The sequence below is a fragment of the Heptranchias perlo genome, chromosome 11 (assembly GCF_035084215.1).
Source record: "Heptranchias perlo isolate sHepPer1 chromosome 11, sHepPer1.hap1, whole genome shotgun sequence".
In the NCBI taxonomy this organism is placed as follows: Eukaryota; Metazoa; Chordata; class Chondrichthyes; order Hexanchiformes; family Hexanchidae; genus Heptranchias; species Heptranchias perlo.
In genome coordinates, this window is record NC_090335.1 from 50,225,643 (window position 1) to 50,239,436 (window position 13,794).

The window sequence follows — 13,794 nt, forward strand, 5'->3', positions numbered from 1 at the left end:
ATCCTGTCTATCTGCAGTCTGATTTAACAAAAATACAAAAATTTTCCTATTTTACACACCACTTTTCACCAACCCTGTCGTGTCATGTTTGCGTTTTGGATAATCCACCTCACGTAGTCAAGCCTGGCATGCAACATTTACAAGGGCCCTTCTGTTTGACCACTGGCTTGATGAAGCAGCTCCCCCTACCAAGAAATTTGTTGTGCTCTCAGCTGATGTGACCCCCCAGCATCCTCTACTTGAGTAGGCAAGATAAACAAGCCAATCTTCATATTTGGACGAGTCCTCGCGTTCCTTTTTTTAAATTATTCGTTCATGGGATGTGGGCGTCGCTGGCAAGGCCAGCATTTGTTGCCCGTCCCTAATTGCCTCGAGAAGGTGGTGGTGAGCCGCCTTCTTGAACCGCTGCAGTCTGTGTGATGAAGGTTCTCCCACAGTGCTGTTAGGAAGGGAGTTCCAGGATTTTGACCCAGCAATGATGAAGGAATGGCGATATATTTCCAAGTCGAGATGGTGTGTGACTTGGAGGGGAACGTGCAGGTGGTTGTGTTCCCACGTGCCTGCTGCCCTTGTCCTTCTGGGTGGTAGAGGTCGCAGGTTTGGGAGTTGCTGCAGTGCATCCTGTGTATGGTACACGCTGCAGCCACAGTGGGCCGGTAGTGAAGGGAGTGAATGTTTAGGGTGGTGGATGGGGTGCCAATCAAGCGGGCTCCTTTGTCCTAGATGGTGTCGAGCTTCGAGTGTTGTTGGAGCTGCACTCATCCAGGCAAGTGGAGAGTATTCTATCACACTCCTGACTTGTGCCTTGTAGATGGTGGAAAGGCTTTGGGGAGTCAGGAGGTGAGTCACTCGCCACAGAACACTCAGCCTCTGACCTGCTCTTGTCGCCACAGTATTTATGTGGCTGGTCCAGTTAAGTTTCTGGTCAGTGGTGACCCCCAGGATGTTGAAGGTGGGGGATTTGGTGATGGTAATGCCGTTGAATGTCATGGGGAGGTGGGTCGAGATAGTCATTACCTGGCACTTGACTGGCACAAATGTTACTTGCCACTTATCAGCCCAATCCTGGATGTTGTCCAGGTCATGCTGCAGTGGGCACGGACTGCTTCATTACCTGAGGGGTTGCAAATGGAACTGAACACTGTGCAATCATCAGCGAACATCCCCATTCCTGAGCTTATGATGGAGGGAAGGTCGTTGATGAAGCAGCTGAAGATGGTCGGGCCTAGGTCACTGCCCTGAGGAACTCCTGCAGCAGTGTCCTGGGGCTGAGATGATTGGCCTCCAACAACCACTACCATCTTCCTTTGTGCTAGGTATGACTCCAGCCACTGGAGAGTTTTCCCCCTGATTCCCATTGACTTCAATTTTACTAGGGCTCCTTGATGCCACACTCGGTCAAATGCTGCCTTGATGTCAAGGGCAGTCACTCTCACCTCACCTCTGGAATTCAGCTCTTTTGTCCATGTTTGGACGAAGGCTGTAATGAGGTCTGGAGCCGAGTGGTCCTGGCGGAACCCAAACTGAGCATCGGTGAGCAGCTTATTGGTGCCACTTGATAGCACTGTCGACGACACCTTCCATCACTTTGCTGATGATTGAGAGTAAGTTGATGGGACGGTAATCGGCCAGATTGGATTTGTCCTGCTTTTTGTGGACAGGACATACCTGGGCAATTTTCCACATTGTCGGGTAGATGCCAGTGTTGTAGCTGTACTGGAACAGTTTGGCTAGAGGCGCGGCTAGTTCTGGAGCACAAGCCTTCATCACTACAGCCGGGATGTTGTCGGGGCCCATAGCCTTTGCTGTATCCAGTGCACTCAGCCATTTCTTGATATCACGTGGAGTGAATCGAATTGGCTGAAGACTGGCTTCTGTGATGGTTGCAAACACTTCAGCCTTGTCTTTTGCACTCACGTGCTGGACTCTGCCATCATTGAGGATGGGGATGTTTACAGAGCCTCCTCCTCCCGTTAGTTATTTAATTGTCCACCACCATTCACGACTGGATGTGGCAGGACTGCAGAGCTTTGATCTGATCTGTTGGTTGTGGAATTGCTTAGCCCTGTCTATAGCATGTTGCTTCTGCTGTTTAGCATGCATGTAGTCCTGTGTTGTAGCTTCACCAGGTTGGCACCTCATTTTTAGGTACGTCTGGTGCTGCTCCTGGCATGCTCTTCTACACTCGTCATTGAACCAGGGTTGATCCCCTGGCTTGACTTAGTGACTAGAAAGTAGTCATTATATAAATCTGTTTTCCCTTCATTTATTGCACTACTAATATCCTTTAGAGTCATAACTTCTTCCCTAACCACTCTTTTACTGTTATAATACTGAAAAATGTTTCAATATTGTGCTTAACATTCTTTGCTATGTCCATTTCTAGTACCCTATTTGCATGCCTAATACCATTTTAATTTGTTACAGCATTTTCCTATACTCCTTTTTCCCAGTAGTACACCCCTATGAAAAGCCATTAACAACCTTAAGACATGGTACAAATAGAATTTTGGTGCTTTAGGAGACATTCTGACATCAGGTCAGTATCTCAAAATATGTAAGCAGAACTTTGGTTTTAAAGTATTTTTAAGTAAGTTTCCTCCATGTGCTTTTCTGATAGGCACTGTGACTATAAGGTGATCTCACCAGCCCTGCGTGCAGTAGGAAACATTGTGACAGGCGATGATATACAGACTCAGGTAAATGTGCAAACTTTGATGGAAAGCATGGAACAGAGATAGCTCAGGTGTGTAGAAGGGCATGAGGAATGGTGCAATGATATGAAGGAATAGTGTTTATTTCATATATATATATATATGTATATATTGTAATTGATGAAATGTTAACAACATGAAACATTTTTTGAAAACTTGTACAGAAAGGCATCTCTGAGTACTTCACAAGGTGGATAAACAGGGAGACAGGTTTGGAGGAGGGCAAAAGCATGTTGAAAAGAAGGGTTTTTTTTGAGACGGAGAGTTATCGATGGCGGGGACATAGTGGCTTAAAGAGCTGCTGCGGGTAGTGGAGTGGAGAGAATGAGAAAGGAAGACTAAATGAGTAAAGGATGCATATAGGGACTCCTTGATAACGGGGAGCCAGTAGAGATTGACAAGGATGACAGAACTGGGATGCAAGGCAGCATGTATTCCAGGACTTTGGACAAAAGGGGCATGTTGATAATCAATGGTTGTAGAGAATGGTGGGAGTGAAGATGTTTATATTTTTTTAGGAATGATACCAGCGATTTTGAAGGGGGTAGGGACAATGCTGGACAATAGAAATAGATTGATGTTGTGCATAGGGCAGATGGGCGTTGAGTGGCAAGGAGCTGAGGCAGGAGGAATTTGAGAATAGATTGGGTGGGGGGGGCAAGAGTGAACTGTGTCTTGCATTCTGATAGCCACAGGGAAAGAGGATCTCCACTCCTGTTAGGAGAGCTCGGGTGGCAATGTCCAATTTCTAATAAGATTAAAAAGATAAATTATAAAATACTCAGAAGATCCAATGGACTGCCTAAACACTTAAGCCCAGCTTTACAGTACCAGGCTGAAGTTATACTTCACCCATTGCAAAGCCCAAGTGGTGTTAGATGGCCTCCCGTGGGGAGATCTTGTATCACTTGGCTCTAGTGTGTTTCGGATTCAGATTGGGATCCGACTCCCAAATTTACTGTTACATCCATGCACACCTAAAACCACTTTGCATTGACTCAAAAGTGGCAGTGTAACTGCAGCGGTAATTATTTGATGGTCTTTCTCATTTTTTTCCCAGGTAATTTTAAATTGCTCTGCTTTGCAGAGTTTATTGCACTTATTGAGCAGCCCAAAAGAATCAATCAAAAAGGAAGCATGTTGGACTATCTCAAATATTACAGCAGGCAACAGAGCACAGATACAGGTATGCTTCACAGTTTGTGGCTGATGTATCAATTACTAAACTCCAGATTGTTCTCTTACACAGGCAGCACTTGCTGACATCATTTTACTTGTCTATGCCTGTGTTAATGTCCATGTCTCAACTGCATGCCATTATAGAGTTTGGCCAGATACTAGGGCATCATTTATATGATGGCACCTCTGGAGCTTAAAATGTTGGATTTCCATAGTAGTTTTTCATTTTACTGACTCCTAGTTGTATGGCACTTTTTTAAAAAAAAAAACATTTTTAAGCATTGTCTGTAACGTTTGCAGGCTGTGATAGATGCCGACATCTTTCCTGTCCTAATAACTATTCTACAAACGGCAGAATTCCGGACAAGGAAAGAAGCTGCTTGGGCGATTACCAATGCAACATCTGGTGGAACTCCTGAACAGATCAAGTAAGGCTTTCCACTGTACCAAATTTTTGGTTTTGTTCATGAACAGACACCCATTCTAATGTTTAAACACACATCTGCTCTTTAAATGTTTTCCACTGATTGCCCAGGCCACGTCCCCAATTTTTACATAGTCTACTCCTCCAGAGCTTCCCTCTCTTCGGTCTGGGATCGCCACTCCTGCTCCCTTTCAAATGGTTTTCCTCCCACATCCTCTGCCTGTGTCCAGTTTGTTCCTCTACTATCACTGGGGGCAGTCTCTTTTTTCCTCAGATGCAGACTGCTCCTTCAGCTCAGGTGGTCCATGTGCTCTAAGGCTCAATTGTAAGTGGGGCTGCAGAATTAACTGTTGGTTCAACATTTTGACTCCAGGGCAAAAATTGCCACTGGGTGGCCTGGTTCCATTCTAAGATTTTCTCAATGTCTCTCCTGGGCCCATACTTTAAAGATTTATGATGTGGAGATGCCGGTGATGGACTGGGGTGGACAAATGTAAGGAATCTTACAACACCAGGTTATAGTCCAACAAATTTATTTTTAAAATAAATTTGTTGGACTATAACCTGGTGTTGTAAGATTCCTTACATTTAAAGATTTATAGGAGAGATAGATGAGATGGAATGAAATGATAATGTAACAAAGTTGATGATAAAAGGAAGTGAAGATAAACATGAGTAAGTGCTCCAAACATTTGAAAATGAAAGAGTCTAAATGGAGATGAAATGTATGTGACAAAGGGAGAGAGTAACATCGCTGGTACATTCTACTTTGTAAGCTTGTATCAAAAAAGTTAATGAAGGCTTGAGAATCAAATTAAAGGCATGGATTTTTATATTTGCAATTTCAAAATTTTCCTTTTAAAAGTAGTTTTGTATAGATTAGCAGGTCAGGATTCACCTTGAGTGCTGCATTCAGATCTGATTATTAAAGTAAAAGGGAAACTGAAGTCCTGGAAGCGGTGCAGAGAAGGACCATAAGGCTGATTCCTAGCGTCAGAGGACTGAGTAAGGAGTAAAAGGTTAGGCAAGCTTGAATGGATGTGAATGAAAGGGGATCTTGTAGAGGTATATAAGACATTAAGTGAAAAAGGAGAAGTTATTCTTAAGCACTGTTTCAAGTTTAAATCCCTGACTGCAAAACGAGGGAATGCAAGTAGAAACTGGTAAAAGCTAAATTAAGAACTTTATTCTGTCCCTAGAACAGTCTCTTGGAATTAAACAAAGTCCTCTGCTGCCTTAGTGAAATGTGTGTGACAGTGTTTATCCTGCATGTTTAGTAGCAAGCCCTTAAAGATATTTCATTTTTCCTCAATGGAAGTTTTCTTGAGTATAATCCTCTTCTCTTCCCACCCCTCCCCATTTAATTTCATTAAAAGCTCTTCCCTCGTTCCTTTGAACTTGCCTTTTTTAATTCATATTGGAATTAAACAAAACCCACAGTCCTAGCATGGTGAAAATAAACAGTCCAATCCTTTCGATGCCTCTTGGCTACAGACTATTGTCTTGAGCTGTATCCCTCCAGTAGGGAGATTTATGTAGAATATGTATTTAATCCAAATCATGTTAAATTTAATTTTATTGTTGTTGCCCAAGGGCGCCACTACTTCTGTTGCCCAAGGGCGCCACTACTTCTGTTGCCCAAGGGCGCCACTACTTCTGTTGCCCAAGGGCGCCACTACTTCTGTTGCCCAAGGGCGCCACTACTTCTGTTGCCCAAGGGCGCCACTACTTCTGTTGCCCAAGGGCGCCACTACTTCTGTTGCCCAAGGGCGCCACTACTTCTGTTGCCCAGGGGCGCCACTACTTCTGTTGCCCAGGGGCGCCACTACTTCTGTTGCCCAGGGGCGCCACTACTTCTGTTGCCCAAGGGCGCCACTACTTCTGTTGCCCAGGGGCGCCACTACTTCTGTTGCCCAGGGGCGCCACTACTTCTGTTGCCCAGGGGCGCCACTACTTCTGTTGCCCAGGGGCGCCACTACTTCTGTTGCCCAGGGGCGCCACTACTTCTGTTGCCCAGGGGCGCCACTACTTCTGTTGCCCAGGGGCGCCACTACTTCTGTTGCCCAGGGGCGCCACTACTTCTGTTGCCCAGGGGCGCCACTACTTCTGTTGCCCAGGGGCGCCACTACTTCTGTTGCCCAGGGGCGCCACTACTTCTGTTGCCCAGGGGCGCCACTACTTCTGTTGCCCAGGGGCGCCACTACTTCTGTTGCCCAGGGGCGCCACTACTTCTGTTGCCCAGGGGCGCCACTACTTCTGTTGCCCAGGGGCGCCACTACTTCTGTTGCCCAGGGGCGCCACTACTTCTGTTGCCCAGGGGCGCCACTACTTCTGTTGCCCAGGGGCGCCACTACTTCTGTTGCCCAGGGGCGCCACTACTTCTGTTGCCCAGGGGCGCCACTACTTCTGTTGCCCAGGGGCGCCACTACTTCTGTTGCCCAGGGGCGCCACTACTTCTGTTGCCCAGGGGCGCCACTACTTCTGTTGCCCAGGGGCGCCACTACTTCTGTTGCCCAGGGGCGCCACTACTTCTGTTGCCCAGGGGCGCCACTACTTCTGTTGCCCAGGGGCGCCACTACTTCTGTTGCCCAGGGGCGCCACTACTTCTGTTGCCCAGGGGCGCCACTACTTCTGTTGCCCAGGGGCGCCACTACTTCTGTTGCCCAGGGGCGCCACTACTTCTGTTGCCCAGGGGCGCCACTACTTCTGTTGCCCAGGGGCGCCACTACTTCTGTTGCCCAGGGGCGCCACTACTTCTGTTGCCCAGGGGCGCCACTACTTCTGTTGCCCAGGGGCGCCACTACTTCTGTTGCCCAGGGGCGCCACTACTTCTGTTGCCCAGGGGCGCCACTACTTCTGTTGCCCAGGGGCGCCACTACTTCTGTTGCCCAGGGGCGCCACTACTTCTGTTGCCCAGGGGCGCCACTACTTCTGTTGCCCAGGGGCGCCACTACTTCTGTTGCCCAGGGGCGCCACTACTTCTGTTGCCCAGGGGCGCCACTACTTCTGTTGCCCAGGGGCGCCACTACTTCTGTTGCCCAGGGGCGCCACTACTTCTGTTGCCCAGGGGCGCCACTACTTCTGTTGCCCAGGGGCGCCACTACTTCTGTTGCCCAGGGGCGCCACTACTTCTGTTGCCCAGGGGCGCCACTACTTCTGTTGCCCAGGGGCGCCACTACTTCTGTTGCCCAGGGGCGCCACTACTTCTGTTGCCCAGGGGCGCCACTACTTCTGTTGCCCAGGGGCGCCACTACTTCTGTTGCCCAGGGGCGCCACTACTTCTGTTGCCCAGGGGCGCCACTACTTCTGTTGCCCAGGGGCGCCACTACTTCTGTTGCCCAGGGGCGCCACTACTTCTGTTGCCCAGGGGCGCCACTACTTCTGTTGCCCAGGGGCGCCACTACTTCTGTTGCCCAGGGGCGCCACTACTTCTGTTGCCCAGGGGCGCCACTACTTCTGTTGCCCAGGGGCGCCACTACTTCTGTTGCCCAGGGGCGCCACTACTTCTGTTGCCCAGGGGCGCCACTACTTCTGTTGCCCAGGGGCGCCACTACTTCTGTTGCCCAGGGGCGCCACTACTTCTGTTGCCCAGGGGCGCCACTACTTCTGTTGCCCAGGGGCGCCACTACTTCTGTTGCCCAGGGGCGCCACTACTTCTGTTGCCCAGGGGCGCCACTACTTCTGTTGCCCAGGGGCGCCACTACTTCTGTTGCCCAGGGGCGCCACTACTTCTGTTGCCCAGGGGCGCCACTACTTCTGTTGCCCAGGGGCGCCACTACTTCTGTTGCCCAGGGGCGCCACTACTTCTGTTGCCCAGGGGCGCCACTACTTCTGTTGCCCAGGGGCGCCACTACTTCTGTTGCCCAGGGGCGCCACTACTTCTGTTGCCCAGGGGCGCCACTACTTCTGTTGCCCAGGGGCGCCACTACTTCTGTTGCCCAGGGGCGCCACTACTTCTGTTGCCCAGGGGCGCCACTACTTCTGTTGCCCAGGGGCGCCACTACTTCTGTTGCCCAGGGGCGCCACTACTTCCGTTGCCCAGGGGCGCCACTACTTCCGTTGCCCAGGGGCGCCACTACTTCCGTTGCCCAGGGGCGCCACTACTTCCGTTGCCCAGGGGCGCCACTACTTCCGTTGCCCAGGGGCGCCACTACTTCCGTTGCCCAGGGGCGCCACTACTTCCGTTGCCCAGGGGCGCCACTACTTCCGTTGCCCAGGGGCGCCACTACTTCCGTTGCCCAGGGGCGCCACTACTTCCGTTGCCCAGGGGCGCCACTACTTCCGTTGCCCAGGGGCGCCACTACTTCCGTTGCCCAGGGGCGCCACTACTTCCGTTGCCCAGGGGCGCCACTACTTCCGTTGCCCAGGGGCGCCACTACTTCCGTTGCCCAGGGGCGCCACTACTTCCGTTGCCCAGGGGCGCCACTACTTCCGTTGCCCAGGGGCGCCACTACTTCCGTTGCCCAGGGGCGCCACTACTTCCGTTGCCCAGGGGCGCCACTACTTCCGTTGCCCAGGGGCGCCACTACTTCCGTTGCCCAGGGGCGCCACTACTTCCGTTGCCCAGGGGCGCCACTACTTCCGTTGCCCAGGGGCGCCACTACTTCTGTTGCCCAGGGGCGCCACTACTTCTGTTGCCCAGGGGCGCCACTACTTCTGTTGCCCAGGGGCGCCACTACTTCTGTTGCCCAGGGGCGCCACTACTTCTGTTGCCCAGGGGCGCCACTACTTCTGTTGCCCAGGGGCGCCACTACTTCTGTTGCCCAGGGGCGCCACTACTTCTGTTGCCCAGGGGCGCCACTACTTCTGTTGCCCAGGGGCGCCACTACTTCTGTTGCCCAGGGGCGCCACTACTTCTGTTGCCCAGGGGCGCCACTACTTCTGTTGCCCAGGGGCGCCACTACTTCTGTTGCCCAGGGGCGCCACTACTTCTGTTGCCCAGGGGCGCCACTACTTCTGTTGCCCAGGGGCGCCACTACTTCTGTTGCCCAGGGGCGCCACTACTTCTGTTGCCCAGGGGCGCCACTACTTCTGTTGCCCAGGGGCGCCACTACTTCTGTTGCCCAGGGGCGCCACTACTTCTGTTGCCCAGGGGCGCCACTACTTCTGTTGCCCAGGGGCGCCACTACTTCTGTTGCCCAGGGGCGCCACTACTTCTGTTGCCCAGGGGCGCCACTACTTCTGTTGCCCAGGGGCGCCACTACTTCTGTTGCCCAGGGGCGCCACTACTTCTGTTGCCCAGGGGCGCCACTACTTCTGTTGCCCAGGGGCGCCACTACTTCTGTTGCCCAGGGGCGCCACTACTTCTGTTGCCCAGGGGCGCCACTACTTCTGTTGCCCAGGGGCGCCACTACTTCTGTTGCCCAGGGGCGCCACTACTTCTGTTGCCCAGGGGCGCCACTACTTCTGTTGCCCAGGGGCGCCACTACTTCTGTTGCCCAGGGGCGCCACTACTTCTGTTGCCCAGGGGCGCCACTACTTCTGTTGCCCAGGGGCGCCACTACTTCTGTTGCCGCTTAGCTCCAGCTTCCTAGAGTCCATTTAACAGCTGTATACCAAATAACAGAATGAAGTGAATTTGCTACCTCTCCGCACATGGAACGAATAAACTAGGAATCAAACCAAAACAAGATTACAATCCCTGCTTGTTATTAACAAACCTTTAACAAGGGTGGGTGGACATGTAACAGATCATTGCCTGCCAGGAGTAAACCCAGGAAACTGTACATATTGATATAGGTGGATTACATGTATAAGTATCCAGATATGATACTGTCAGGTCAAATGAAGCTGATGTAGTTGACCATATTGCTAAGAGGGCACTTTCATGAGTTGGAATCCCAGAAGAAATTGTAAGGTTATGGTACAAATTTTATATCCCAATTAAAAGAAAGAACAAACTTTCATTTATATAGCACTTTTCATGACCTTTTAAGTAATTTTAAAGTGTAGTCACTGTTGTAATGTAGGGAAACATGTCAGCCAGTTTGTGCACAGCGAGGTCCCAAAAACAGTAATGAGGTTAATGACCAGATAATCTGTTTTAGTGGTGTTAGTTGAGGGATAAATGATTGATAGGACACCAGGAAATCTCCTCTACTCTTCAAAAAGTTCCATGGGATCTTTTATTTTCACCAGAGAGGACAGGCAGGGTCTCAGTGTAATGTCTCATCCGTATGAAAGCACCTCTGACAGAAATGTCAGCCTAGATTATGTGTTCAAGTCTCTAGAATGGGCTTGAATCTACAACCTTCTTACTCAGAGGCTAGAGTAGTAGAGCCAAGGCTGAGTAGATTAAGTTGAACCCAGCCCATGATGCTCCTGTGCACTGCACCATTCACAATTGTATTTTTGATGAGACTTCATACAGTTGATCTTCCTGGGCCACACTACAAGTGATCCAACATGCTAGAGGGCAAACCATCCCCAGGCCTCCACCTACTTAGTCTCACAACTAAGGGAACAATGCCTTAATAAACAGCTTCCCATCCTGTATTATCTTCACACAATTGGAAAGGTTTTAAAAGGACCCTGAAGTGAATGTTACGCTCCAATGCTCTGCAAAATCGCTATGAATGGGATCAGAAGCTCATATAGAAAGGCACTGCAAGAATCTAGGCTTATTACTGTTTGAGCTACTGTGCAGACACCAAGTATACAGATTATTGTCTTTGATCAAAGAAGTGTTGTCAGAGAAATCCAGTGGTAATGGCAAGAATATAACTGAGTTGGTGCTTAGGATGATGGAAAACATTTTCCATGGTGTTCATTCACAAGAACAACACTTAAGTGGTTCTGTGTAAATTACAGGAAATTAAGTTGTCTGATAGGTGGTACAAACCACCTTGTGTTAAAGATGCTATATAAATGCAAGTTATTATGAATCCTAGTTTTCGTGAACTCTAGTATTTGTCTAATTTGCTGTAATTTCCTATATTTTATAACTATTTGATTTTTACAAATAAATTTCATTTGTTTTCAAATGTTGAATCTCTGGTCTACATGTAATGTTTCTGCTTACCTGAATAGACTAAACAAGTAGTGGGCATTCCAATATGCCGTTTACCTCATTTGGGGATCATTGTTAATCCCTGGGTCCAGCGACTCTCTGCAGAAGTAGAAAATAAAAAGACACTTCAGATTGCAATGGATTTGGTCTGCTTATGGAAATTGTCATCAGGACATTGAATGAAAAACAATGCAAAAGTACTCAACTGTAACATTGCTGTTAACTAGTCAATGCCTTGTGGAGATTGACACTGCGAATTGAGTGTATAACTGTTGGAAGAATTAAGTGTAGTGCACCCTAGCTGTGGACCAGTAAACCATTATCCTGTACTTAATTTGTAACAGTATTTTCTGTGTGCCAGTCTGGCATTAAAATTTGACTCTGTTCCTTCTATATTCATCCTCAGATATCTAGTGGGGTTGGGCTGCGTTAAACCATTGTGCGACTTGCTGACTGTTATGGATGCAAAGATTGTTCAGGTATCACTGAACGGTTTGGAGAATATCCTTAGACTGGGTGAGCAGGAAGCTAAACAGAATGGAACAGGAATAAATCCTTACTGTGCACTAATAGAGGAGGCCTATGGTGAGTTGATATGGCAGAATTATCAAGAATCATTTATGTGCAATTAATGGATAAATAAGTAGCTTAAAGACTTAAGATGCTCACTTTACATGATATGTAATTGAAGGAAGTACAAAATGGAAAATGGTACTTTTAACATTTTAGTCAATGTTCTTCAAAAACAGCAAAGAAACTAGCCATCTTGTAGCACTGGGGGATAATACACTGTCCATCACAGGGAAGCTTCTGCACATACATGCACTTTAATCTGTCTTTATCTCTATCTTGAAATTGAACTGTACTTAACAAAAGTAGGCAGGAATTAACCACTCCCTGAAAGTTAGCATGTTCTTTGCCTTTCCAGGCACTGAAGAATTTTAGAATTTACACTGTAGAAACAGGCTGTTCGACCCAACCAGTCCATATTATTTATCCTTCACATGAGCAGTAGTCCTAATCCCATGTGCTTACCTTGTTCCTATATCCCTTTTTTCCATCAACCCCTATCTAACTTATTCTTAAATGACATGATTTCTGCATCAATCACTAAATCTAGTGCATTCCACAGCCACGCAATCCCCTCTATTTTAAAAAAAAAGTTTCTCCAGCTCTCTACATTTAATCTTCTAGCTATGCCCCCTTGTTCTAGACACGTCAATCACTGGAAACAGTCTATTTCTATTCCACTCTGTCCCATTTTTTTCATAAATTTAAACACCTCTATTAAATCAATCCATAATCTCCTCTGTTCTAACAAAATCAGCCCCAATTTTTCAAGTCTTTCTTTGTATTTGTATTTCCTCATACTAGGCAGCATCCTAATGAATCTGCATCGTGTCCTCACTATTGCCTCAATATCCTTCCTGTAGAGTGGAGGCCAAAATTGCTCGCAGTCCTCTAACTGTGGTCTTACTAAGGTTTTATATAGATTCACCATTACATCTCGACTTTTATATTCTATACCTCTTGCCATAATACCTCATATTTCATTAGTGCTTTTATGGCCTTATCCACTTGAGGTGCTGCTTTTAATGTCTTGTGAACATGAACCCCCAAATCCCTCTGCTCTTCCACATCACCCAGCTTTCCCCCATTCAAAGTATAATTATTACTTTTATTTTTTTTTACCAAAATGTACAACCTCACATTTATTGGCATTGAATTCTATTTGCTACTTTTTTGCCCATACCATCATCTATCTTAACATCCCCTTGCAGCTTCCTTTTGTTCCTCAAAATTATTCACTCTGCCTTCTATTTTAGTATTGTCTGCAAATTTGAACACCAGTCGCTCTAGCCCTATATCCAAATCATTGATGTACACAGTGAACAGAAATAGTTTCAGAACAGAACCTTCTGGGTCACTGGTACACACACATAACCATTCTGAGAAACTGTCCTTAACTCCTACTCCATGTTTCTTCCCTTCTAATCCGTTTTCAATCCAATTTGCTACCCTCTCCCTAATTCCGTACCCTTAATCTTCTCCGATAATCGCCCGTGTGGTACCATGTCAAAGTCTTTCTGAAAGTCCATGTAGACATATCCACTGCATTTCCCCCACCCACCATATCTGTCACTTCCTCAAAGAATCCATAGGTTTTTCAATCACTATCTTCCTCTCTGAAATTCGTGTTGGCTGCTTCTAATTATTTTTTCTTCATCTAAAGATTCCAAAATTTTCCCTACCACAGATGTTAAACTAACTGGTCTGTAATTACCCAGGTTAACAATGTCTTCCTTTGTGAAAATGGCTATTACATTGGCCACTCTCCAATCCTCTGGCACACCTCTTCTCCAGTATCCTCCTTTTATAAACACTGAAGCAAAGTACTTGTTAAATTTTGTGATTATATGCTTTAAGAAAATGTCACCAGCAGATTGGATATGATAAATTACTGCTTA

The 13,794-nt window shown here is 47.9% G+C and overlaps 1 protein-coding gene across 2 annotated transcripts in view; it reads left to right on the forward strand.

Moving 5' to 3' along the window:
- Nucleotides 1-13,794, forward strand: part of LOC137327311 (importin subunit alpha-5) — a 54,241-nt gene that overhangs the window by 35,715 nt on the left and 4,732 nt on the right. For both annotated transcript variants that reach the window (XM_067992988.1, XM_067992989.1), the window contains exons 10-13: nucleotides 2,621-2,699; nucleotides 3,775-3,900; nucleotides 4,194-4,321; nucleotides 11,733-11,911. In XM_067992988.1, coding sequence (XP_067849089.1) covers nucleotides 2,621-2,699; nucleotides 3,775-3,900; nucleotides 4,194-4,321; nucleotides 11,733-11,911 — 512 coding nt within the window. The remainder of the gene's footprint in view (nucleotides 1-2,620; nucleotides 2,700-3,774; nucleotides 3,901-4,193; nucleotides 4,322-11,732; nucleotides 11,912-13,794) is intronic.